General features: G+C 46.6%; 1 protein-coding gene across 1 annotated transcript in view; it reads right to left on the reverse strand.

Annotated features, from left to right (window-relative positions):
* Positions 1-320: 320 nt before the first annotated feature.
* The window catches only part of pea15 (proliferation and apoptosis adaptor protein 15), a 29,941-nt gene continuing 5,388 nt past the window's right edge, over positions 321-24,873 (reverse strand). The window contains exons 2-4 of the mRNA XM_080201824.1: positions 2,320-2,509; positions 1,775-1,930; positions 321-1,144 (exon numbers count right to left, since the gene is read on the reverse strand). Of these exons, the coding sequence (XP_080057950.1) occupies positions 1,080-1,144; positions 1,775-1,930; positions 2,320-2,506 (408 nt within the window). The 5' untranslated portion in view covers positions 2,507-2,509 and the 3' untranslated portion in view covers positions 321-1,079. The remainder of the gene's footprint in view (positions 1,145-1,774; positions 1,931-2,319; positions 2,510-24,873) is intronic.

Raw genomic sequence — 24,873 nt, forward strand, 5'->3', positions numbered from 1 at the left:
TGTGGGTTAGGTTGATTGGCCGTGCTAAGAAATTGCCCCTTAGTGTCCAGGGATGTGTAGGTTAGAGGGATTATTGGATAAAGGATATGGGGGTAGGGCCTGGGTGGGATTGTGTTCAGTGCAGACTTGATGGGCCGAAGGGCCTCTTTCTACACTGGAGGGTTCTATGATTACTCACTCTCTCACACATACACACCCATACAGTTACTCACACCTTCATACACTTTCTCACACCCATACACTTTCTCACAATCATACACACCCATACACTTTCTCACACAAACTCACAGATAAATACAGAAAGAAAACACAGATCCGGATCCTTTTCGAAATGCACAACGCGGTTTTAATGCCACAACCTCAGTTAATAAAACAGCGACAGGGACCACGAGCAGCCTGGCTCTGCACCGTGTGCGGGGATAGAAAGAATACGACAAGGGTTAGCGGGTGAGTCGAGTGCCTTGTGTCAGTCCTTCCCCAGAGTGCCAGGGAGCTCGCCGGGGGTGGGGAGGGGAGGGGGGGGGGGGGAGAGATCTCCGCCTGCTCCCGACACCCACACTCTCCTTCTACCCCCTCTCCCCCCCCCCGGCTCTCCCCTCACTAACAGGCAGCGGGGCAGACACAATTGAGATTCTTGGCTTTTCAGACAGGGTGAACCTGCCTGCGTTGCATAGAGTTGCTTTGCTGCCCCGGAGGCGGGGGGGGGAGGTTTTGGGAGAAGGCTCTCTCTCTCTCCCGGGATCGGAGGATGCAGGGGAGGGACACAGGAGATGGAGAAGCTGGAGGGAGGGAATGGAGAGCTGGGCCGGGAAGGTGGGGACCTGGCGTGAGAGACGCAGGAATCTGGAGACAACACAAAGTAATACAGTCGGGAAATATATCACATTTCATCCTCACACACACGGAGATCTGTTTCTGCGGCTTTGCCAAGAGCTACGGAGCATGAATGTAGGTTAATTTTTTTTAAAGGGTTATTTTTAAACAGCTATCTCCTTCGCTCTTGGTCTCTCTCTATCTCTCTCTCTGTCTATCTCTTCTCTCTCTCTCTCTCTCTTCGAGGACAGTCTCGCCGGCAAAGCTCAGACCTTCTTCGGAGGCAGTTGAAGTTTGATGATCTCATCTTCCGAGGGCTGTCGAATCACATCTTGGGAAAAGGGAGAGAGAGAGAGAGAGAGAAATGATCACATTTTACTCCCCCCAAACTGAGCAATTCCTCCCTCATCCCCTATCCCCCCTCCCTCTGTATCTCCACCCCTATCTCCCTCTGTACCCTCTCAGCCCAGAGGGTGGCACAGTGGGTTAGCACTGCTGCTTCACAGCTCCAGGGTCCTGGGTTCGATTCCCGGCTCGGGTCACTGTCTGTGTGGAGTTTGCACATTCTCCTCGTGTCTGCGTGGGTTTCCTCCGGGTGCTCCGGTTTCCTCCCACAGTCCAAAGATGTGTGGGTTAGGTTGATTGGTGCTAAGAAATTGCCCCTTAGTGTCCAGGGATGTGTAGGTTAGAGGGATTGATGGGGATAAGATGGAGGGATATGGGTGGGATTGTGTTCAGCGCAGACTCGATGGGCCAAAGGGCCTCTTTCTGCACTGTAGGGTTGTATGATCTATCTTCATGTTTCTGTCCCTTTCCTTCCTCTGCCTGCTCTCTCTGCCGCCCTCTCTATCTCCATCCCTCCCTCCCTCCCGCTCTCACTTCTTCCTTCCCTCACTACTTCCCTCCCTCTCCCCTGCCCTCTTTCCTTCTCTTCCTCCCTCCAATCTGGGTGACTCCTTACCTTTGTACTTCACGGCGCTCGGGATCCGTGTGAACTTTGACTCAATCTCTTGGTCCTCGGAGATTTTCAGGACTTTGGTTCTGTAGTCAACCACCATGGTCAGAAGATCCGGGCGCCTCGACATCTCAAAGATGTGCTCAATATACGAGAGATTATCTACAGGGCACACAGAATGGAGTTATACTGTGCTCACCTCCCTCCCTCACCCAGCCAGTCCAATCTCAGAAAGATCCATTTAATTAAACACCCCTCCAACCCCCCCTCACCTCCAGTCTTCCTCCCTTTCAATCCCACCCCAACTCCGATCTCCATTGCGTGTTATCTTCGACCCTCTGACCTTGGCCTGCAGAGAGTGTGAGTGCCATGGGGAGGGAGGAGTTGACATACTAATCCCAGGCCAGGCCTAGTTGGCTGCTCAAAGCCTGCCCTGGGAGTTGGCCATCAAGGCTGCAGCCACTGGCATCAAATATCAGGCTGGCAGTGGGCAGGAGGGTGGTGTTGAAACTTGGTGGAGAGAAGCCTGTGGCCAACATTCAGGCTCCTACCTTTGGAGAGTTTGTCATGCTTTTCCAGGAAGTTAAACCACTCCTTGCATCCAGTTAGCTCCTGACTCCTCTCACTGGGAATGTCCTCCTTACAGGCCAACTTGAGCTGGTTCAGGTCCTCTGGCGTGATGTTAGAGGAGAGATCATCAAGCAAGGCAGCAAACTGCACCAGTTCCGTGTCTGCCATGATCTGAGGGAAAGAGAAGATTGTTAGGAAGAGAGGGTTTGATGAAGAGAAATAGAGAGACGGAGGGAGGTACAGAAAGAGGGAGAGAATGAGAGAGACACTGAGAGAATCTGAGCGAGAGACAGACAGAGAGACAGGAAGAGAGCTTGACTGAGCAAGACAGAGAGAGACAGAGAGTGGGAGACGAAGTGATACAGAGAGACTGAGATGTAGAAAGAGAAAGACAGAGAGAAGCAGGGAGAGATAGACAGAGAGAGAGAGAGACAGAGAGAGACTGAGATGGAGCGACAAAGTGTGAGATAGAGAGAAAGACAGAGATGGAGAGAGACAGAGCTACGGAGAGAGAGACTCAGTGATACACAGCCACTGAGATGTAGGGAGAGAAAGACAGGGAGAGGCAGACAGACACACACACACAGACAGAGAGAGAGAGAGAGTCAGACAGACAGACAGAGACATGGAGAGAAAGAGAGTGGGAGACTGAATGATACAGAGACTGAGATGTAGAAAGAGAGAGACAGACAGAGAGAGAGGCAGAGATAGACTGAGGTGGAGCGACAAAGAGTGAGTGTGTGATATAGAAAGACGGAGATGGAGAGAGACAGTGAGAGAGACAGAGCTATGGAGAGAGACTCAGCGACACAGAGAGATTGAGATGTAGGGAGAGAAAGACAGAGAGAGAGACACACACACAAAGAGAGAGACAGAGAGAGAGAAAGAGACAGACAGAGACATGGACAGAGACAGACAGAATCATGGAGAGAGATAGAGAGAGACAGAGACATGGAGAGAGACAGAGACGGAGAGAAGATGTAAGGGAGAGACGTGAGCGCTCCTCTTTCTCCTGCACCTTCTCTCTCTGTTCTCCGGAGCCTCGTCAACAAGTCTGTGTCGATGGAGGAGCCGGTGCTGTTTATAATCCCCCCACACACACACAGACACAGACACACACACACTCACACACACACACAGACACACAGAGAGCAGCCCAGCGCTGAGCGGGGACGGTCTCTGAGACTCGCTCCCCCCCACCCCACCAGCAGCACCCCCCGCTGCTCCAATCAGCCTCATCCAGGCAGTCTCCTTGGCAACCAAGCATTCCAGGGCCGCCGGGGAACAGTTGCCGGGGTAACAGCTCGGAGACAATGTCTTCCCTGGATTTCAGAAGGACAGGGATAAGTGCTCAGGAATATCAGGAGCGGGAAGGAAAATGAGTGGCTGGGGAGGGGGAAATCCCTCCCTGGGATCCTCAGCCCACCTCCCCCGCCCCCGTCTGTCACTCCTTCTTGTCAACTCCGACTTCTCTGCACTTCCCCAACTCTGCCCCTTGAAATATTCCATCATTCCCCCCCACACATATCACACCAAAGTTAAAAACCACAAGGTTGCTTGGCCAGAACTAAGTTCTGGAATTCGCTCCATACAACACACCTTTGGGACAATCCCCATTAACCACATTAACAGGACCATGTAAAGGAAGCCTTGCCCTGGTATTTTTGCCCGTACGGTACCTGTCCTGGGAGTGGTTTGACGGGCACAGTAAGTCGTCTCACAACACCAGGCTAAAGTCCAACAGGTTTATTTGGCAGCACAGATCCCGGTTGAGGCCGTCCTCATGTGAGCGGAACTTGGCGATCAGTTTCTGCTCAGCGACTCTGCGTTGTCGCGTGTCGCTTGAGGGTTACAAGGTAGCAAGGAATGAATTTTAAAAAAAGGGCTTAGGAGAGCTAGCAGGGGGCATGAGAAGTCCTTGGTGGGTTGGATCAAGGAAAACCCCTTTTTACTCTTACGTGAGAAATAAAAGAATGACCAGGGTGAGGTTAGGGCCAGTCAAGGATAGTAGTGGGAACTTGTGCATGGAGTCAGAAGGGATAGGTGAGGCATTGAATAAATACTTTTCTTCAGTGTTCACTAAGGAGAGGGGCCAAATTTTTGAAGATGAGTGGGTGATACAGGCTGATCGGATGGAGGAGGTAGATGTTTTGAGGGAAGAGTGGTGTGCCTCAGGGATCTGTTTTGGGGCCACTGCTGTTTGTAATTTTTATAAATGATCTGGATGAGGGTATAGTTGGGTGGATTAGTAAATTTGCTGATGACACCAAAGTCGGAGGTGTGGTAGATAGTGAGGAAGGGTGTCATAGTTTGCAGGGAGACTTAGACAGGTTGCAGAGCTGGGCCGAGAGGTGGCGGATGGAGTTTAACGCGGAAAAGTGTGAGGTAATTCACTTTGGCAGGAATAACAGATGTGTCGAGTATAGGGCTAACGGGAGGACTCTGAATAGTGTGGATGAACAGAGGGATCTAGGTGTATGTGTACATAGATCCCTGAAAGTTGGGAATCAAGTAGATAAGGTTGTTAAGAAGGCATACGGTGTCTTGGCGTTTATAGGTAGGGGGATTGAATTTAGGAGTCGCAGCGTCATGTTGCAACTGTACACAACTCTGGTGCGGCCGCACTTGGAGTACTGTGTGCAGTTCTGGTCCCCACATTATAGGAAGGATGTGGAGGCTTTGGAGAGGGTGCAGAGGAAGTTTACCAGGATGTTGCCTGGTATGGAGGGGAGGTCCTATGAGGAGAGACTGAGGGATTTGGGGTTGTTTTCGTTAGAAAGAAGGCGGCTAAGAGGGGATCTTATTGAAACATAAGATGATTAGAGGTTCAGATAGGGTGGACAGTGATAGCCTTTTTCCTCGGATGGAGAAAGCTAGCCCGAGGGGGCATGGCTTTAAATTAAGGGGGGGTAGTTATAGGACGGATGTCAGGGGTAGGTTCTTTACCCAGAGGGTGGTGAGGGATTGGAATGCCCTGCCTGCTGCGGTTGTAAATGCGCCTAGTTTGGGGGCGTTTAAGAGATCCGTGGATAGGTTTATGGACGGAAAGGGATTGGTTTAGGTTAGAGGGTCATTGTTTTTTAACTGGTCGGCGCAACATCGTGGGCCGAAGGGCCTGTTCTGCGCTGTAATGTTCTATGTTCTATGTATTAGCAATTTTGAAAAACCTGAGGGTAAACAACTCCCCTGGGCCAGATGGGATACATCCTAGGATACTTTGGAGGCAAGGGATGAGATTGGAGAGCCTTTAGCTTTGATCTTTGGGTCCCCACTGTCCACAGGTATTGTGCCAGAGGACTGGAGAGTGGCAAATGTTATTCGTCTCTTCAAGAAAGGAAATAGGAATGACCTTGGGAATTATAGGCCAGTTAGTCTTACTTCGTTGGTCAGTAAGTTAATAGAAAAGATCCTGAGGAATAGGATTTATGACCATTTGGAAAGATGCAGTTTAATCCAGGATAGTGAGCATGGTTTTGTGATGGGCAAGTCTTGCCTCACAAATTTGACTGAATTCTTTGAGGGGGTAACTGAGTGTGTAGATGAAGATAGAGCAGTTAATGTCGTATACATGGATTTTAATAAGGCATTTGATAAGGTTCCCCATGGTAGGCTCATGAAGAAAGTAAGGAGTTGTGGTATAAAAGGAAATTTGGCCGATTGGATAAGTAACTGGCTGTCTCATAGAAGACAGAGGGTGGTAGTGGAAGGAAAATTTTCAGACTGGAGGCCAGTTACCAGCGGTGTACCACAGGGATCAGTGCTGGGTCCTCTGCTATTTGTGATTTTTATCAATGACTTGGAAGAAGGGGCTGAAGGGTGGGTTAGTAAATTTGCTGATGATACCAAGATTGGTGGAGTAGTGGATGAGATGGAGGGCTCTTGCAGGCTGCAAAGAGACATTGATAGGATGCAGAGCTGGGCCGAAAAGTGGCAGGTGGAGTTTAACCCTGATAAGTGCGAGGTGATTCATTTTGGTAGGACAAACTTGAATGCAGATTACAGGGTCAATGGCAGAGTTCTGAGGAATGTGGAGGAACAGAAAGATCTTGGGGTTCATATCCACAGATCTCTGAAGGTTGCCACTCAAGTGGATAGAGCGGTGAAGAAAGCTTATAGTGTGTTAGCGTTTATTAACAGGGGGTTTGAGTTTAAGAGTTGTGGGGTTATGCTGCAACTATACAGAACCTTGGTGAGACCACATTTGGAATATTGTGTTCAGTTCTGATCACCTCACTATAAGAAGGATGTGGAAGCATTGGAGAGAGTGCAGAGGAGATTTACCAGGATGCTGCCCGGTTTGGAGGGTAGGTCTTATGAGGAAAGGTTGAGGGAGCTGGGGCTTTTCTCTTTGGAGCAGAGGAGGATGAGAGGTGACTTAATAGAAATTTATAAGATGATGAGGGGGATAGATAGAGTGGACACTCAGAGACTATTTCCTCGGGTGGATGTAGTTGTTACTAAGGGGCATAACTATAAGGTTCATGGTGGGAGATATAGGAGGGATGTCCAAGGTAGATTCTTTACTCAGAGAGTGGTTGGGGTGTGGAATTTTGGGCGCCGCACCTGCGCAAGGATATTTTGGCCCTGGAGGGAGTGCAGAGGAGGTTTACTAGGCTGATACCGGAGTTGAGGGGATTGAGCTATGAGGAGAGGCTGAATAAACTAGGCTTGTACTCGTTAGAGTTTAGAAGAATGAGGGGAGATCTCATTGAGACGTATAAGATGATGAATGGGATGGATAGGATAGAGGTGGAGAGACTCTTCCCGCTCAAAAAAGACAGTAGGACTAGGGGGCACAGCCTCAAGATAAAGGGGAGGCGGTTTAGAACGGAGTTGAGGAGGAACTTCTTCACTCAAAGGGTGGTGAATCTCTGGAATTCTCTGCCCGTTGAAGTGGTGGAGGCTGCCTCGCTAAATATTTTTAAGAAGCGGGTTGATGGGTTCTTGATAAGAGAGGGGATTAAGGGTTATGGGGAGAGGGCGGGAAAGTGGAACTGAGCCACAACAGATCAGCCATGATCTTATTGAATGGCGGGGCAGGCTCGAAGGGCTAGATGGCCTACTCCTGCTCCTATTTCTTATGTTCTTATGTTCTTATGAATGCACTGCCTGCTGTGATAATGGAGTCGGACACTTTAGGAACTTTCAAGCTGTCATTGGATAGGCACATGGAGCACACCAGAATTATAGGGAGTGGGATAGCTTGATCTTGGGTTTGGACATAGCTCGGCACAACATCGAGGGCCGAAGAGCCTGTACTGTGTTGTACTGTTCTATGTTCTATGAAGGCCACCTTGGAGAATGCTTACCCGAAGATCCCCGTGACAGGCATTCAGCCTCTGATCTTCGGGTAACCCCATTCTCCAAGGCGGCCTTCACGACACACAACACAAAATTGCCGAGCAGAAACTGATAGCCAAGTTCCACACATGAGGATGGCCTCAACCGGGATCTGTGCTATCAAATAAACTTGTTGGAGTTTAACCTGGTGTTGTGAAACTACTGAATGTGCTTACCCCAGTCCAACACCGGCATCTCCACATCAGTGTTTGATGGGGACAGTGAGGGAGAGCTTTAATCTGTATTTAACCCAGTGCCGTATCTGTCCTTGGGAGTATTTGATGGGACACTGTAGAGGGAGATTTATTCTATATGTAACCCTGTGCTGTACCTGTCCTGGGAGTGTTTGATGGGGACAGTGTAGAGGGAGATTTACTCTGTATCTAACCCCATGCTGTACCTGTCCTGGGAGTGTTTGATGGAGACAGTGTAGAGGGAGCTTTACTCTGTATCTCACCCTGTGCTGTACCTGTCCTGGGAGTGTTTGATGGGGACAGTGTAGAGGGAGATTTACTCTGTATCTAACCCCGTGCTGTACCTGTCCTGGGAGTGTTTGTTGGGACAGTGTAGAAGGAGTTTTACGCTTTATTTGGCTGGCACAGTGATGGTCCAGACATGAATGCCAGTGAAGCTGGTCAAAAATCCCGTCCCTCAATCATTACGCTGAGATACTAATTTCACATGACATTCCGAGAGCCGGGGAGACATTCTCAGGTTTCATGGCAAGAGTTAGGGAACTGGTAGAACACTGCATTTTTGGCACAGCATTAGGAGAAATGTTAAGGGGCAGAATGGTCTGTGGTATAAACAGCTTAATTATACAAGGAAATGTTACTGGTGGAGACCAAAGTTAAACATGTGGAGCTGGCCCAGCTGACTGAATGTGTGGAGCAGGGTGTAACAGAGTTGCAAGCTTTGTATGGCATGCCAAACCAGCTAAATCATTTATAGTGGGAAATGGCTGTGCTGCAAAACAAACCAAATGCAGGCGCAACTGTGCCTTACAGAAAAATTGCAACAGTGAGGGTTAAAGGATGTTTTCAATGTGGCGGAGAACACTCCCAGTGTGTCGCTGCAAGAATTATGCATGCTTCACGTGTCACTTAAAAGTGTGGTGCAGACCAAAGTAATGAATACAGTCAGTACAAAAAAAGACAATGACTATTAGTTTAACTCCTTAAACAATTTGAATTACTCTGTATCTAACCCCGTGCTGTACCTGTCCTGGGAGTGTTTGATGGGGACAGTGTAGAGGGAGATTTACTCTGTATCTAACCCCGTGCTGTACCTGTCCTGGGAGTGTTTGATGGGGACAGTGTAGAGGGAGATTTACTCTGTGTCTAACCCCGTGCTGTACCTGTCCTGGGAGTGTTTGATGGGGACAGTGTAGAGGGAGATTTACTCTGTATCTAACCCTGTGCTGTCCCTGTCCTGGGAGTGTTTGATGGGGACAGTGTAGAGGGAGATTTACTCTGTATCTAACCCTGTGCTGTACCAGTCCTGGGAGTGTTTGATGGGGACAGTGGGAGATTTACTCTGTATCTAACCCCGTGCTGTACCTGTCCTGGGAGTGTTTGATGGGGACAGTGTAGAGGGAGATTTACTCTGTATCTAACCCCATGCTGTACCTGTCCTGGGAGTGTTTGATGGAGACAGTGTAGAGGGAGATTTACTCTGTATCTAATCCCGTGCTGTACCTGTCCTGGGAGTGTTTGATGGGCACAGCGTACATAGAATACAGAACAATACAGCACAGGAACAGGCCTTTTGGCCCACGATGTTGGCCTAATATGACCTCTTCCATCTGTCCTTGGTCCATATCCCTCTATTCCTTGCACATTCATGTGTTTATGTAAAAGCCCCTTAAATGCCCATATCGTATCTGCCTGCATCACCAGCCCTGGCAGCACATTCCAGACATCTACTGCTCTCTGTGTAAAAAAACTTGCCCCTCACATCTCCTTTGAACTCTCACCGAAAATGCATGCCCCCTAGATTTAGACATTTCAATTCTGGGAAAATGATTCTGACTGACAACTTTATCAATATGTCTCATAATTTTATAAACTTCAATCAAGTCTCTCCTCGGCCTTCGTCTCTCCAAAGAAAACAGCACTAATTTGTCCAGCCTCAACTTATCGCTTATACCCTCTAATCCAACATCCTGGTAAACTTCTTCTGCACCCTTTCCAAGGCCTCCACATCCTTCATGTAATGTGAAGACCAGAATTGAATGCAGTAAGTGCGGCCTAACCAAAGTTTTATAAAGCTGCAACATGACTCTTGTACTCAATGTCCTGACCAATAAAAGCAAGCACGCCATATGCCTTCTTTACCATCCTATCGACTTGTATAGCACTTTCAAGGAGCAATGGACTTGAACGCCAAGATATCTCTGTACATCAAGGCTGTTCAGGCTCCTGCCATTAACTGTATACTTACCCTTAACATATGATCCCCCCAGGTGCAGCACCTCACACTTGCCCGGATTGAACTCCATTTGCTTCTGCTTCCAAGTACAAGTTCCCTCCATTATCCTTAAGTGGTCCTACCCACTCCCTAGTTATCCTCTTATTTTTAATGTTTGTGTAAGATGCCTTGGGATTCTCTTCAACCCTACCTGCCAAAGTCATTTCATGGCCCCTCTTTGCTCTCCTAATTCCCTGCACGAGTTCTTTTCTGCTTTATATTCCTCACAGCCCTGTCCGATTTTAGCTTCCTACACCTCACAGATGCTTTTTTCCCTTTAAACGAAACTCACAATCTCTCTCATCATCCAAGGGTCCCTTACTTTACCATCTTTGACCTTCTTCCTGAAGGGAATGAACTCTGATGGGTAGGTCTTTAAACAACTCCCACATGTCAAATGTGGACTTGCCCAATACCAGCTGCTCCCAATTAACTCTTCCTAGCTCCTGTCTAATTCTGTCGTAATTTGCCCTCCCCTAACTTATTATCTTCCCACAACATCCTGACTTATTCCTAGCTATCTTAAAAAAACTTAAGGAGTGGTGATCACTGTTTCCAAGATGCTTCCCTACTGAAAGGTCAGTCACCTGACCAGACTCATTTGCCAATACAAGGTCCAGTATGACCCCTCCTCCAGTTGGACTATTCACATACTGTTTCAACAAACCCTCTTGTTGCAACTGACAAATTCTGCCCCGTCTAAGCCCCAGTCAATATTGGGAAAGTTAAAGTCACCCACTACGACAACTGTGTTATTATTGCATCTTTCCATAACCTGCCTGCATATTTGTACCTCAATGTCCCAGGGCTGTTGGGGGGCCTATAGTATAATCCCATCAGAGTGATTGCACCCTTCTTATTTTGGCTGTACCCATATTGCCTCAGTGGGTGAGCTCTCCAGGAGTTCCTCTCTGAGTACAGGTATGATATTCTCCCTGACTAGTAATGCAACTCCTGCACCTCTTTTACCTCCCTGTCTATCTAGTCCAAAACATCGAAACCCTGGAACATTGAGCAGTTGTCTTACTAGTCAGGGAGAATGTCATTCCTGCACTAATAATCTCGGGATTACTACCCTTGAAGTTTTGCTTTTCAGCATCTTCCCTAATTCCCTATACTCACTTTGCAAGATCTCATCCCTCTTTTTACTGATGTCATTGGTTCCAATGTACACAATGATCTCTGGCACATCACCCTTCCCCTTAAGAATTTCATGCAATGGCTCAGAGATGTCCTCGACCCTAGCACCAGGGAGGCAACACGCCATCCTGGAGTCTTGAATACGGCCAGTGAATACATGTCCCGGCCCCTAACTAGCGAGTCCCCTATTTTTATTGCTCACTTGGACTTTGCTCAATAATGTAGAGGGAGAGTTACTCTGTATCTAACTCCGCAACCCTAACCCTAACCTGTCCTGGGAATATTTGATGGGGACAGTGTGGAGGGAGTTTTACTCTGTCTAATCACAAGCTGCATTTCTTGTGGGAGCGTTCAATGTAGACAATGTAGAGGTAGCTTCACTCTAGATCTAACTCCAGCAGTCCCTCTCCTTTGGGTATTTGATGGGGACAGTATAGAGAGAGATTTATCCCATATCTAATCCCGTACTCAACCTGTCCTGTAAGTGTTGATGGGGACAGTGTAGAGGCAGCTTTACTCTGTACTTAACGCCATTCTGTAACTATCTGGGGAGTGTTTGATGGGGATAGTGTAGAGGGAGCTTTACTCTGTATCTAATCCCATGCTGTACCTGTCCTGGGAGTGTTTGATGGGGGACAGTTTAGAGGGAGCTTTACTCTGTATCTAACCCCGTGCTGTACCTGTCCTGGGAGTGTTTGATGGGGACAGTGTAGAGGGAGCTTTACTCTGTATCCAACCCCATGCTGTATCTGTCCTGGGAGTGTTTGGTGGGGATAGTGTAGTGGGAGCTTCACACTATCTAACCTTGTGCTGTACCTGTCCTGGGAGTGTTTGATGGGGACAGTGTAGAGGGAGCTTTACTCTGTTTCTAGTGCTGTGCTGTACCTGTCCTGGGAGTGTTTGGTGGGGATAATGTAGAGGGAGATTTACTCTGTATCTAACTCTGTGCTGTACGTCTTTTGAGAATATTTGATGAGGACAGTGTAGAGGGAGTTTTACTCTGTCTAATCACACGTTATGGGAGTGTTTGATGTGGACAGTATAGAAGTAGCTTCACTCTGTATCTAACTCCGGCAGTCCCTCTCCTTTGAGTATTTGATGGGGACAGTATAGAGGGAGATTTACTCTGTATCTAACCCCATACTGTACCTGTCCTGGAAGTGTTTGATAGGGATGGTGTAGAGGGAGCTTTACTCTGTAGCTAATGCCATTCTGTAACTATCTGGGGAGTGTTTGATGGGGACAGTGTAAAGGGAGCTTTACACTGTATCTAACCCCGTGCTGTACCTGTCCTGGGAGTGTTTGATGGGGACAGTGTAGAGGGAGATTTACTCTGTATCTAACCCCGTGCTGTACCTGTCCTGGGAGTGTTTGATGGGAACAGTGTAGAGGGAGATTTACTCTGTATCTAACCCCATGCTGTACCTGTCCTGGGAGTGTTTGATGGGGACAGTGTAGAGGGAGATTTACTCTGTATCTAACCCCGTGCTGTACCTGTCCTGGGAGTGTTTGATGGGGACAGTATAGAGGGAGCTTTACTCTGTATCTAAACCCGTGCTGTACCTGTCCTGGGAGTGTTTGATGGGGACAGTGTAGAGGGAGCTTTACTCTGTGTCTAACCCCGTGCTGTACCTGTCCTGGTAATGTTTGATGGGGACAGTTTAGAAGGGCTTTATTCTGCATCTACCCATATGAACATAGAAACATAGGAATTAAGAGCAGCTGCAGGCAAATTCAACCCCTCGAGCCAGCTCTGCCATTCAATCAGATCATGGCTGATCTCTCCCTGGTCACAAATCCATCTCCCCACTGTTCCCCAAACCCCTTTTTTTCAACTGGAAATGTATTTATCTCCTTAAAACCATTTAATGATTGGGACTCCACCGCGCTATGGGGCAGTGAGTTCCACAAATTCTCCACCTTCTGCGAGAAGTAGTTCTTCCTCATCTGTTTTAAACCTACCACCTCGTAATTTATACCTGTGACCTATTGTCCCCTAAGAGGGAATATTTACTTTCTTAATCCCATTAAAATTTTTATACACCTCGATCAGATCCCCTCTCATCCTTCTAAAGTCCAGCAAGTACAAGCCCAAACTGTTTAATCTCTCCTTGTCGGTCAACCCCTTCATCCCTGGAATCAATCTGGTGAACCTCCTCTGAACTGCCTCCAATGCCACCACATTCTTCCTCAAATAAGGAAACCAAAACTGGGCACAACACTCCAGATGTGGTCTCACCAACACCTTATATAATTGGAACAACACTTCTCTACTTTTATACTCCAATCCTTTCACAATAAATGCCAACATCCCATTCGCCTTTTTTATTACATGCTGCACCTGCACACCGTCTTTCTGAGATTCGTGAACAAAGACACCCAGATCCCTCTGCACAAAAGCATTTTGAATCTGCTTTTCCTTTAGGTAATAATTTGCCTTTCTATTTTTTTCTGCCAAAATGGATAACCTCACATTTATCCACATTAAAGTCCATCCGTCAAATTTTGGTCCATTCTCCCAGACAATCTATATCCGTCTGCAAAATCTTTATATCCTCTTCACTGCCTGTTTTCCCATCTATTTTAGAATCATCCTCAAATTTTGCTATGTTACGCTCTGACGCTGTTTGCAGATCATTTATATAGATCGTAAACATTTGAGGTCTGAGGACTGACCCGTGCAGCACCCGGCTAGTTACACTTCACCAGCCAGAGAGGGACCCATTTATCCTGATCCTCAACTTTCTGTCAGTCAGCCAATCCGCAATCCAATCTAATACTCTACCCCCAATCCACTACGATCTCATCTTCTGGCTCAGTCTTCTATGCAGCACCTTGTCACACACCTTCTGGAAGTCCAGATATTCCACATCTGTAAGTTCCCCACTATCCACCTTGCTGGTTATGTCCTCAAAGAACTCAAACAAGCATGACTTACCTTTCATCAAACCATGATGACAATGGTGGATTGAGCTTTGTCTTTCCAAATGCTCAGTCATTTCCTCCTTAATGATTGATTCCAGCAACTTCCCCATCACAGAGACCAAGCTAACCGGCTTATAGTTTCCTACTTTTTGCCTCTCTCCCTTTTTGAATAGGGGCGTCACATTAGCGTGTTTCCAATCCACCGGGACCTTACCAGGGAGCAAGGAATTTTGAAATATAAAAACCAATCCATCTACTATCTCTGCTGCTACCTCAGGTCATTAAGTCCCGGAGATTTAATCTCATTAGTTTACTCAATACCTTCTCCCCAGTGATGGTTATTACACAAGTTCCTTTGCATTAACTACAGCTTTTGGCCCCAGGAATAAGAGATCCATTGGTGGTCATTTTCCAAAATTCTTCAGACACTGGACTGATTCCTACAGATTGGAGGGTAACTAATGTAAGTCCGCTATTCAAAAAGGGAGGTAGAGAGAAAACAGGAAGCTATAGACTAGTGAACCAAACATCAATACTGAGGAAGTTGCTAGAGTCCATTGTCAAGGATTTCATAGCTCAACATTTCGAAAGTAGTAGTAAAATCAGACAAAGTCAGCATGGATTGATAAAGGTGAAATCATGCTTGTCGAGTCTACTGGAACCGGTGCATGTGACTTATTTCTGAAGGCTTTTGACAAGGTCTCACATAGCAGACTACTGTGTAAAGTTAAAGCATGTGAGATTGCAGGTAATGTCTTGAGATGGATAGAAAGCTGGTTGGCAGACAGGAAGCAAAGAGTTGGCACAAGTGAGTCTTTTTCCAATTGGCAGGCAGTGACTAGTGGTACCACAGGGATCTGTGTTAGGATTCCAACTGTTCACTTTGTATATTAATGATTTGTAAGAGGGAACTAAATGCATTATCCCCAAATTTGCAGAAGATGCAAAGTTGGTTGGGAGGGTGAGCTGTGAGGAGAATGTAGAGATGCTTCAACATGATTTGGACAGGGTGAATGAGTGGGCCAATGCATGAAAGATGCAGTATAATGTGGATAGCATTCTGTAGGAATCATAGGAAGGCGGATTATTACGTGAATGGGTGTAAATTGAGAGAGGTGGATACTCAGCAAGACCTTTGTGTTGTCGTGCATCAGTCGCTGAAGGTAAGTACAGTAAAGAAGGCAAATGGTACTTCTTAGCAAAAGGATTTGAGTATAGAAATAGTGATGCCTAACTGCAGTTGTGCAAGGAATTGGTGAGGCCACACCTGGACTATTGCGCCCAGCTTTGGTGTCCTTATCTGAGGAATGATGTTTTTGCTACAGACAGAGTGCAGTGAAGGTTTCCCAGGCTGAATGCTGGGATGGTAGATCTGAGGAGAGAGAGACTAAGTCAGTTAGGATGAGATTCACTGGAGTTTAGAAGAATGAGAGGGGATCTCATTGAAACATATAAAACCCTAACAGGATGAGACAGAGTAGATTCAGAAGGAATGTTTTGCTGGTGGGGGAATTTAGAACTATGGTTCATAAATTGAGGAGGAGAGGTAAACCCTTCAGGACTGACATGAGAAGAAATTTCTTCATCCAGAGAGTGGTGAATCTGTGGAATTCACAACCACAGGAAATCATTGAAGCCAAAGCATTGTGAGATTTCAAAAATAAATTAAATATAACTCTTGGGGCAAATGGGATCAAGAAATATAGGGCGATGGTGGGATCAGGATATTATTACAGAAAATGCTGGAAAATCTCAGCAGGTCTGACATTCTCAGTAGAGAGAGAATAGAGCCAATGTTTCGAGTCAGGCTTACCCTTCATCAGAGCTAGTAAATTTGACGAATAGCCATGATTAAAATGAATGGCAGAGCAGGCTCAAAGGACTGAATGGCTGATTCCTGCTTCTGTTTTCTATGTTTCTATCTTTCTGTCCAGGGATTGTTTGATGGGGGCAGTGCAGAGGGAGCTTTACTCTGTATCTAAACCTGTGCTGTACCTGTCCTGGGAGTGTTTGATGGGCACAGTGTAGAGGGAGATTTACTCTGTATCTAACCCCGTGCTGTACCTGTCCTGGGAGTGTTTGATGGGCACAGTGTAGAGGGAGATTTACTCTGTATCTAACCCCGTGCTGTACCTGTCCTGGGAGTGTTTGATGGGGACAGTGTAGAGGGAGCTTTACTCTGTATCTAACCCCGTGCTGTACCTGTCCTGGGAGTGTTTGATGGGGACAGTGTAGAGGGAGATTTACTCTGTATCTAACCCCGTGCTGTACCTGTCCTGGGAGTGTTTGATGGGGACAGTGTAGAGGGAGCTTTACTCTGTATCTAACCCCGTGCTGTACCTGTCCTGGGAGTGTTTGATGGGGACAGTGTAGAGGGAGATTTACTCTGTATCTAACCCCGTGCTGTTCCTGTCCTGGGAGTGTTTGATGGGGACAGTGTAGAGGGAGATTTACTCTGTATCTAACCCCGTGCTGTACCTGTCCTGGGAGTGTTTGATGGGGACAGTGTAGAGGGAGATTTACTCTGTATCTAACCCTGTGCTGTACCTGTCCTGGGAGTGTTTGATGGGGGACAGTGTAGAGGGAGCTTTACTCTGTATCTAACCCCGTGCTGTACCTGTCCTGGGAGTGTTTGATGGGGACAGTGTAGAGGAGATTTACTCTGTATCTAACCCTGTGCTGTGCCTGTCCTGGGAGTGTTTGATGGGGACAGTGTGGAGGGAGATTTTCTCTGTATTGAACCTTCTGCTGTAGTCGTGGGGCACCAGACAGTATTTGTGATTTTCAGCACAAATAGGGACTGTCCTTGAAAGCAACAGCAGGCACGTGATCTCTGCTCTTTTGTCCCACAAAATGAATCGCTTGTTGTAATGTGACTTTGCTCAGCCAGTTCCAGAAGAACACCACTCACTCCCGGGTATCTGTTATTCTGTATATAAACCACCCCGAACCCCTCGATTAGATTCCAGTCTGTAACTCACTCCCGGGTATCTGTTATTCTGTATATAAACCACCCCGAACCCCTCGATTAGGTTCCAGTCTGTAACTCACTCCCGGGTATCTGTTATTCTGTATATAAACCACCCCGAACCCCTCGATTAGATTCCAGTCTGTAACTCACTCCCGGGTATCTGTTATTCTATATATAAACTTCAACGCGGATAAATGTGTTGTCGTCCATTTTGGCAGAACCAACGGGATGAACGAGTACACTATTAAGGGCAGAAGTCTGAGTAGTGTTGAGGAGCAGAAGGATCTTGGGGTCCGGGTCCACAGGACTCTTAAATCGGCCTCGCAGGTGGATGAGGTGGTCAAGAAGGCGTATGGTGTACTGGCCTTAATTAATCGAGGGATTGAGTTTAGGAGTCGGGAGGTAATGCTGGAACTTTATAAGACCCTTGTCAGGCCTCATTTGGAGTATTGTGCGCAGTTCTGGTCGCCTCACTATAGGAAAGATGTAGAAGCTATTGAAAGGGTGCAGAGGAGATTTACAAGGATGTTGCCTGGACTGGGAGGCATGCCTTATGAAGTTAGGTTGAGGGAGCTGGGACTCTTTTCCCTGGAGAGACGAAGGTTGAGAGGCGACCTGATAGAAGTTTACAAAATGTTGAGAGGAATAGATAGGGTGGACTCTCAGAGGCTATTTCCCCGGTTTGAAATGGTCGCTACGAGAGGACACAGATTTAAGGTGCGGGGAGGGAGGTTCAGAAGTGATGTTAGGGGTAAGTTTTTCACTCAGAGGGTGGTGAGTGAATGGAATCGGCTACCGTCAGTGGTGGTGGAGGCGAACTCACTGGGGTCTTTTAAAAGACTTCTGGATGAGTATATGGGGTTTAATGAGATTGAGGGTTATAGATAGGTCTGTAGGTTGGTAGGTGATGTGGTCGGCGCAACTTGTGGGCCGAAGGGCCTGTTTGTGCTGTAGTGTTCTATGTTCTATGTTCTATGTTCTATAAACCACCCTAAACCCCTCGATTAGATTCCAGACTGTAACTCACTCCCGGGTATCTGTTATTCTATGTATAAACCACCCCGAACCCCTCGATTAGATTCCAGTCTGTAACTCACTCCCGGGTATCTGTTATTCTATGTATAAACCACCCCGAACCCCTCGATTAGATTCCAGTCTGTAACTCACTCCCGGGTATATGTTATTCTGTATATAAACCGCCCCGAACCCCTCGATTAGATTCCGGACTGTAACTCACTCCCGGGTATCTGTTATTCTATATATAAACCACCCTGAACCCCTCGATTAGATTCCAGTCTGTAACTCACTCCCGGGTATCTGTTATTCTATATATAAACCACCCCGAACCCCTCGATTAGACTCCAGTCTGTAACTCACTCCCGGGTATCTGTTATTCTATATATAAACCACCCCGAACCCCTCGATTAGACTCCAGTCTGTAACTCACTCCTGGATATCTGTTATTCAACATATAAACCACCCTGAATCCCTCGGTTAGATTCCAGTCTGTAACTCACTCCCGGATATCTGTTATTCTATATATAAACCAACCCGAACACCTCGGTTAGATTCCAGTCTGTAACTCACTCCCGGGTATCTGTTATTGTATATATAATCTACCCCGAACCCCTCGATTAGATTCTAGTTTGTAATTCACTCCCGGGTATCTGTTATTCTATAAATAAACCACCCTGAACCCCTCGATTAAATTCCAGTCTGTAACTCACTCCCGGGTATCTGTTATTCTATATATAAACCTCCCTGAACCCTCGATTAGTCTCCAGTCTGTAACTCACTCCCAGGTATCTGTTATTCTATATATAAACCACCCTGAACCCCTCGATTAGATTCCAGTCTGTAACTCACTTCCGGGTATTTGTAATTCTGTATATAAACCACCCCAAACCCCTCGATTAGATTCCAGTCTATAACTCACTCCCGGGTATCTGTTATTGTATATATAATCTACCCCGAACCCCTCGATTAGATTCTAGTTTGTAATTCACTCACGGTATCTGTTATTCTATATATAAACCACCCTGAGCCCCTCGATTAGATTCCAGTCTGTAACTCACTCCCGGGTATCTGTTATTCTATATAGAAACCACCCTAAACCCCTCGATTAGATTCCAGTCTGTAACTCACTCCCGGGTATCTGTTATTCTGTATAGAAACCACCCTGAACCCCTCGATTAGATTCCAGTCTGTAACTCACTCCCGGGTATCTGTTATTGTATATATAATCTACCCCGAACCCCTCGATTAGATTCTAGTCTGTAACTCACTCATGGTATCTGTTATTCTATGTATAAACCACCCAAACCCCTCGATTAGATTCCAGTCTGTAACTCACTCCTGGGTATCTGTTATTCCGTTGGGTATCTGTTATTCCATGTATAAAGCGTCCTGACCCCCTCAATTAAACTCCAGTCTGTAACTCACTCCTGGGTATCTGTTATTCCATGTATGATCCACCCTGAACCCCTCGATTAGATTCCAGTCTGTCACCCACTCCTGGATGTCTGTTATTCTATTTATCGACCACCCCAAACACCTCCAATAGATTCCAGTCTGTAACTCACTCCCGGGTGCCTGTTACTCTATATATAAACCACCCCGAACCCCTCAATTAGATTCCAGTCTGTAACACACTCCCGGGTATCTGTTATTCTATATATAAACCACCCCGAACCCCTCGATTAGATTCCAGTCTGTAACTCACTCCCGGGTGCCTGTTATTCTATATATAAACCACCCCGAACCCCTCGATTAGATTCCAGTCTGTAACTCACTCCCGGGTGCCTGTTATTCTATATATAAACCACCCCGAACCCCTCGATTAGATTCCAGTCTGTAACTCACTCCCGGGTATCTGTTATTCTGTATATAAACCACCCTGAACCCCTCGATTAGATTCCAGCCTGTGACTCACTCCCGGGTATCTGTTATTCTATATATAAACCACCCCGAACCCCTCAATTAGATTCCAGTCTGTAACTCACTCCCGGGTATCTGTTATTCTATATATAAACCACCCCAAACCCCTCGATTAGATTCCAGTCTGTAACTCACTCCTGGGTATCTGTTATTCTATATATAAACCACCCCAAACCCCTCGATTAGATTCCAGTCTGTAACTCACTCCTGGGTATCTGTTAGAACATAGAACATAGAACACTACAGCACAAACAGGCCCTTCGGCCCACAAGTTGCGCCGACCACATCACCTACCAACCTACAGACCTATCTATAACCCTCAATCTCATTAAACCCCATATACTCATCCAGAAGTCTTTTAAAAGACCCCAGCGAGTTCGCCTCCACCACCACTGACGGCAGCCGATTCCATTCACTCACCACCCTCTGAGTGAAAAACTTACCCCTAACATCACTTCTGAACCTCCCTCCCCGCACCTTAAATCTGTGTCCTCTTGTAGCGACCATTTCAAACCGGGGAAATAGCCTCTGAGAGTCCACCCTATCTATTCCTCTCAACATTTTGTAAACTTCTATCAGGTCGCCTCTCAACCTTCGTCTCTCCAGGGAAAAGAGTCCCAGCTCCCTCAACCTAACTTCATAAGGCATGCCTCCCAGTCCAGGCAACATCCTTGTAAATCTCCTCTGCACCCTTTCAATAGCTTCTACATCTTTCCTATAGTGAGGCGACCAGAACTGCGCACAATACTCCAAATGAGGCCTGACAAGGGTCTTATAAAGTTCCAGCATTACCTCCCGACTCCTAAACTCAATCCCTCGATTAATGAAGGTCAGTACACCATACGCCTTCTTGACCACCTCCTCCACCTGCGAGGCCGATTTAAGAGTCCTGTGGACCCGGACCCCAAGATCCTTCTGCTCCTCAACACTACTCAGACTTCTGCCCTTAATAGTGTACTCGTTCATCCCGTTGGTTCTGCCAAAATGGACGACAACACATTTATCCGCGTTGAAGTCCATCTGCCACTTCTCCGCCCAGTCCTGCATCCTATCTATGTCCTGCTGCAACTTTTGCCATCCTTCCAGATCATCCACAACACCACCGACCTTCGTGTCATCAGCGAACTTACTTACCCATCCCTCCACTTCCTCATCCAGGTCATTTATGAAAATGACAAACAACAAGGGTCCCAGAACAGATCCTTGAGGCACTCCGCTGGTGACTGACCTCCATTCAGAAAAAGCCCCATCCACAACCACTCTCTGCCTTCTGCAGGCAAGCCAGTTCTGGATCCACAAGGCCAAAGGCCCTTGGATCCCATGCCCTCTCACCTTCTCAAGAAGTCTTGCATGGGGGACCTTATCAAACGCCTTGCTGAAGTCCATGTACACTACGTCCACGGCACTTCCTTCGTCAATGTGTTCAGTCACATTATCGAAGAACTCAACTAGGCTTGTAAGGCACGACCTGCCCTTGACAAATCCATGCTGACTATTCCTGATCATGTCAAACCTCTCCAAATGTTATTCTATATATAAACCACCCCGAACCCCTCAATTAGATTCCAGTCTGTAACTCACTCCCGGGTATCTGTTATTCTATATATAAACCACCCCAAACCCCTCGATTAGATTCCAGTCTGTAACTCACTCCTGGGTATCTGTTATTCTACATATAAACCACCTGAACCACTCGATTAGATTCCAGTATGTAACTCACTCCCGGGTATCTGTTATTCTATATATAAACCACCATAAACCCCTCGATTAGATTCCAGTCTGTAACTCACTCCTGGGTATCTGTTATTCTATATATAAACCACCCTGAACCCCTCGATTAGATTCCAGTCTGTAACTCACTCCTGGATATCTGTTATTCTATATATAAACCACCCTGAACCCCTCAATTAGATTCCAGTCTGTAACTCACTTCTGGGTGTCTGTTATTCTATTTATCGACCACCCCAAACACCTCCAATAGATTCCAGTCTGTAACTCACTCCCGGGTGCCTGTTACTCTATATATAAACCACCCCGAACCCCTCGATTAGATTCCAGTCTGTAACACACTCCCGGGTATCTGTTATTCTATATATAAACCACCCCAAACCCCTTGATTAAATTCCAGTCTGTAACTCACTCCCAGGTATCTGTTATTCTATATATAAACCACCCCAAACCCCTCGATTAGATTCCAGTCTGTGACTCACTCCCGGGTATCTGTTATTCTATATATAAACCACCCCAAACCCCTCAATTAGATTCCTGTCTGTAACTCACTCCCGGGTATCTGTTATTCTATATATAAACCGCCCCGAATGCCTCGATTAGATTCCAGTCTGTAACTCACTCCCGGGTATCTGTTATTCTATATATAAACCACCCCAAACCCCTTGATTAAATTCCAGTCTGTAACTCACTCCCAGGTATCTGTTATTGTATATGTAAACCACCCCAAACCCCTCAATTAGATTCCAGTCTGTAACTCACTCCCAGGTATCTGTTATTCTATATATAAACCACCCTGAACCCCTCGATTAGATTCCAGTCTGTAACACACTCCTGGGTACCTGTTATTCTATATATAAACTACCCCAAACCTCTTGATTAGATTCCAGTCTGTAACTCACTCCCGGGTATCTGTTATTCTATATATAAACCACCCCAAACCCCTCAATTAGATTCCAGTCTGTAACTCACTCCCAGTATCTGTTATTCTATATATAAACCACCCTGAACCCCTCGATTAGATTCCAGTCTGTAACACATTCCTGGGTACCTGTTATTCTATATATAAACTACCCCAAACCTCTTGATTAGATTCCAGTCTGTAACTCACTCCCGGGTATCTGTTATTCTATATATAAACCACCCCAAACCCCTCAATTAGATTCCAGTCTGTAACTCACTCCCAGGTATCTGTTATTCTATATATAAACCACTCCAAACCCCTCGATTAGATTCCAGCCTGTAACTCACTCCCGGGTATCTGTTATTGTATATATAAACTGCCCTGAACCCCTCGGTTAAATTCCAGTCTGTAACTTTCTCCCGGGTATCTGTTATTCTAAATATAAACCACCCCAAACCCCTCGATTAGATTCCAGTCTGTAACTCACTACCGGGTATCTGTTATTCGACATGGAACTACCTCAAATCTTTCAAATAGATTTCCGTCTGTAACTCGTTGAAGTGTATCCATAACTTTATATATGAAACTGGTGTTTATATTCCAGTCTGTAACTCACTCTCGAGTATGTGTTGTTCTTTATACTAATCCCCACCCGGCTCTCAATTAGATTCCAGTCTGTTTGTCTCTCATTCTTTTCAATGTGGCCATGTTGGTTTGGACAATTATCATCCGGATGTTTGAAGGGAGCGTTTTGTTTTTGTCCTTTGTTTCTTGCTGAGCCCAGTGTGGGGGAGGATGTGAGAATTTGGAAATTGCTCACGTCTCCTGTTTGATACAGGAACGTGGATAGCTCTGCATCTCCCGACATGAATCACAGCATTGATTTGATTACAGTGGACTGACTCACCACATCCACATTCAACCGCATAGTCACTCAACCAAACTCCCTCTCTCAGTTTCTCTCAGTCTCTAAATATCTCGCTGTTTCATCCTCTGTCTCTCTATTTCTCTCTCCGTCTCACTGTGTCTTACTGTCTTGCTGTCTCCATTTGTGTCTCTTTCTCCCTCTCTAGATCTGTTTGTGTCTCTAGATCTCCTTCTATGTCTCTTTCTGTCCCTGATCTTCTCTCTCTCTCTGTCTCTCAGTCTGTCTCTCTCTCTCCCTCTCTCTCTCCCTGTCTCTCTCTCTCTCTATATATATATGTCTCTTTCTGTCTGCCTGTCTATCTCTGTCTCTCCCTTTCCCTCTGTTTCTCCTTCTGTCTCTGTCTCACACCCTGCCTGTCTCTCTGACTCTCTCTCTCTCTGTCTGCTTTTTCTGTCTTTCTCTCTCTCCCTCTCTGTCTCTCTTTCTCTGTCCCTCTCTCTCGTTATCTGTCTTTCTCTGTCTGCCTCTGTCTCTCTCTGTCTGTCTCTCTTACTGCCACACCCTGTGTGTGTGTGTGTGTGTGTGTCTCTATCTCTCTCTCTGTCCCCCTCCCCTCTCTTGCTGTCTCTCTCACACTGTCCCTCGCTCTCCCAGTCCTCCTCTCTCTCTGTCCGTCTCTCTTCCTGTTTCTGTCCCTCTCTCTCTCTCTCTCTCTCTGTCTCTCTTGCTGTCTCTCTCTTTCTCTGTCCCCCTCTCTCTCTGTCTGTATGTCTGTTTCTCTCTCTCTCTCTCTCACTTCCACTTTGCTCTATTTTCTTTATTCCTCATTTTTCCGTTTCCTCTCTGATCAGCTGAGCTGGGGAGCTGCCAGGACAGGAAATCCTGTGGTTTGTTCTGGGACGACTGGAATATTCTGGAAACGCAAGTGCGTCCTGCAGCTGGAGCCCTAGTTTCTATCTGACATTGATGTCCACAGCACAACAGGTCTGAGCCTGGGGTGGAGGCTGGCCTGGTCCAAACCCTGTCACAGGTTTCAACCACCCAGCCCTCACTCTGCCTGCTCACTTTGACCTCTCCATCCAACAATTTCACCCACTGCAAAATCCCCCTTCAACACCAGAAAATAACACAAGCTGTTTCATTCTGAATAGTGAACTCTGAACCATGTGAGAAGATAAGAGGGAGAGGTCAGCAAAAGCTTATGGAAGAGAGCACTTTAGGAGGCCAGAGAAACAGAAACGGAGAGACAGAGA

This window comes from Carcharhinus amblyrhynchos, chromosome 13 (assembly GCF_965287045.1).
Source record: "Carcharhinus amblyrhynchos chromosome 13, sCarAmb.v2.hapA, whole genome shotgun sequence".
NCBI lineage: Eukaryota > Metazoa > Chordata > Chondrichthyes > Carcharhiniformes > Carcharhinidae > Carcharhinus > Carcharhinus amblyrhynchos.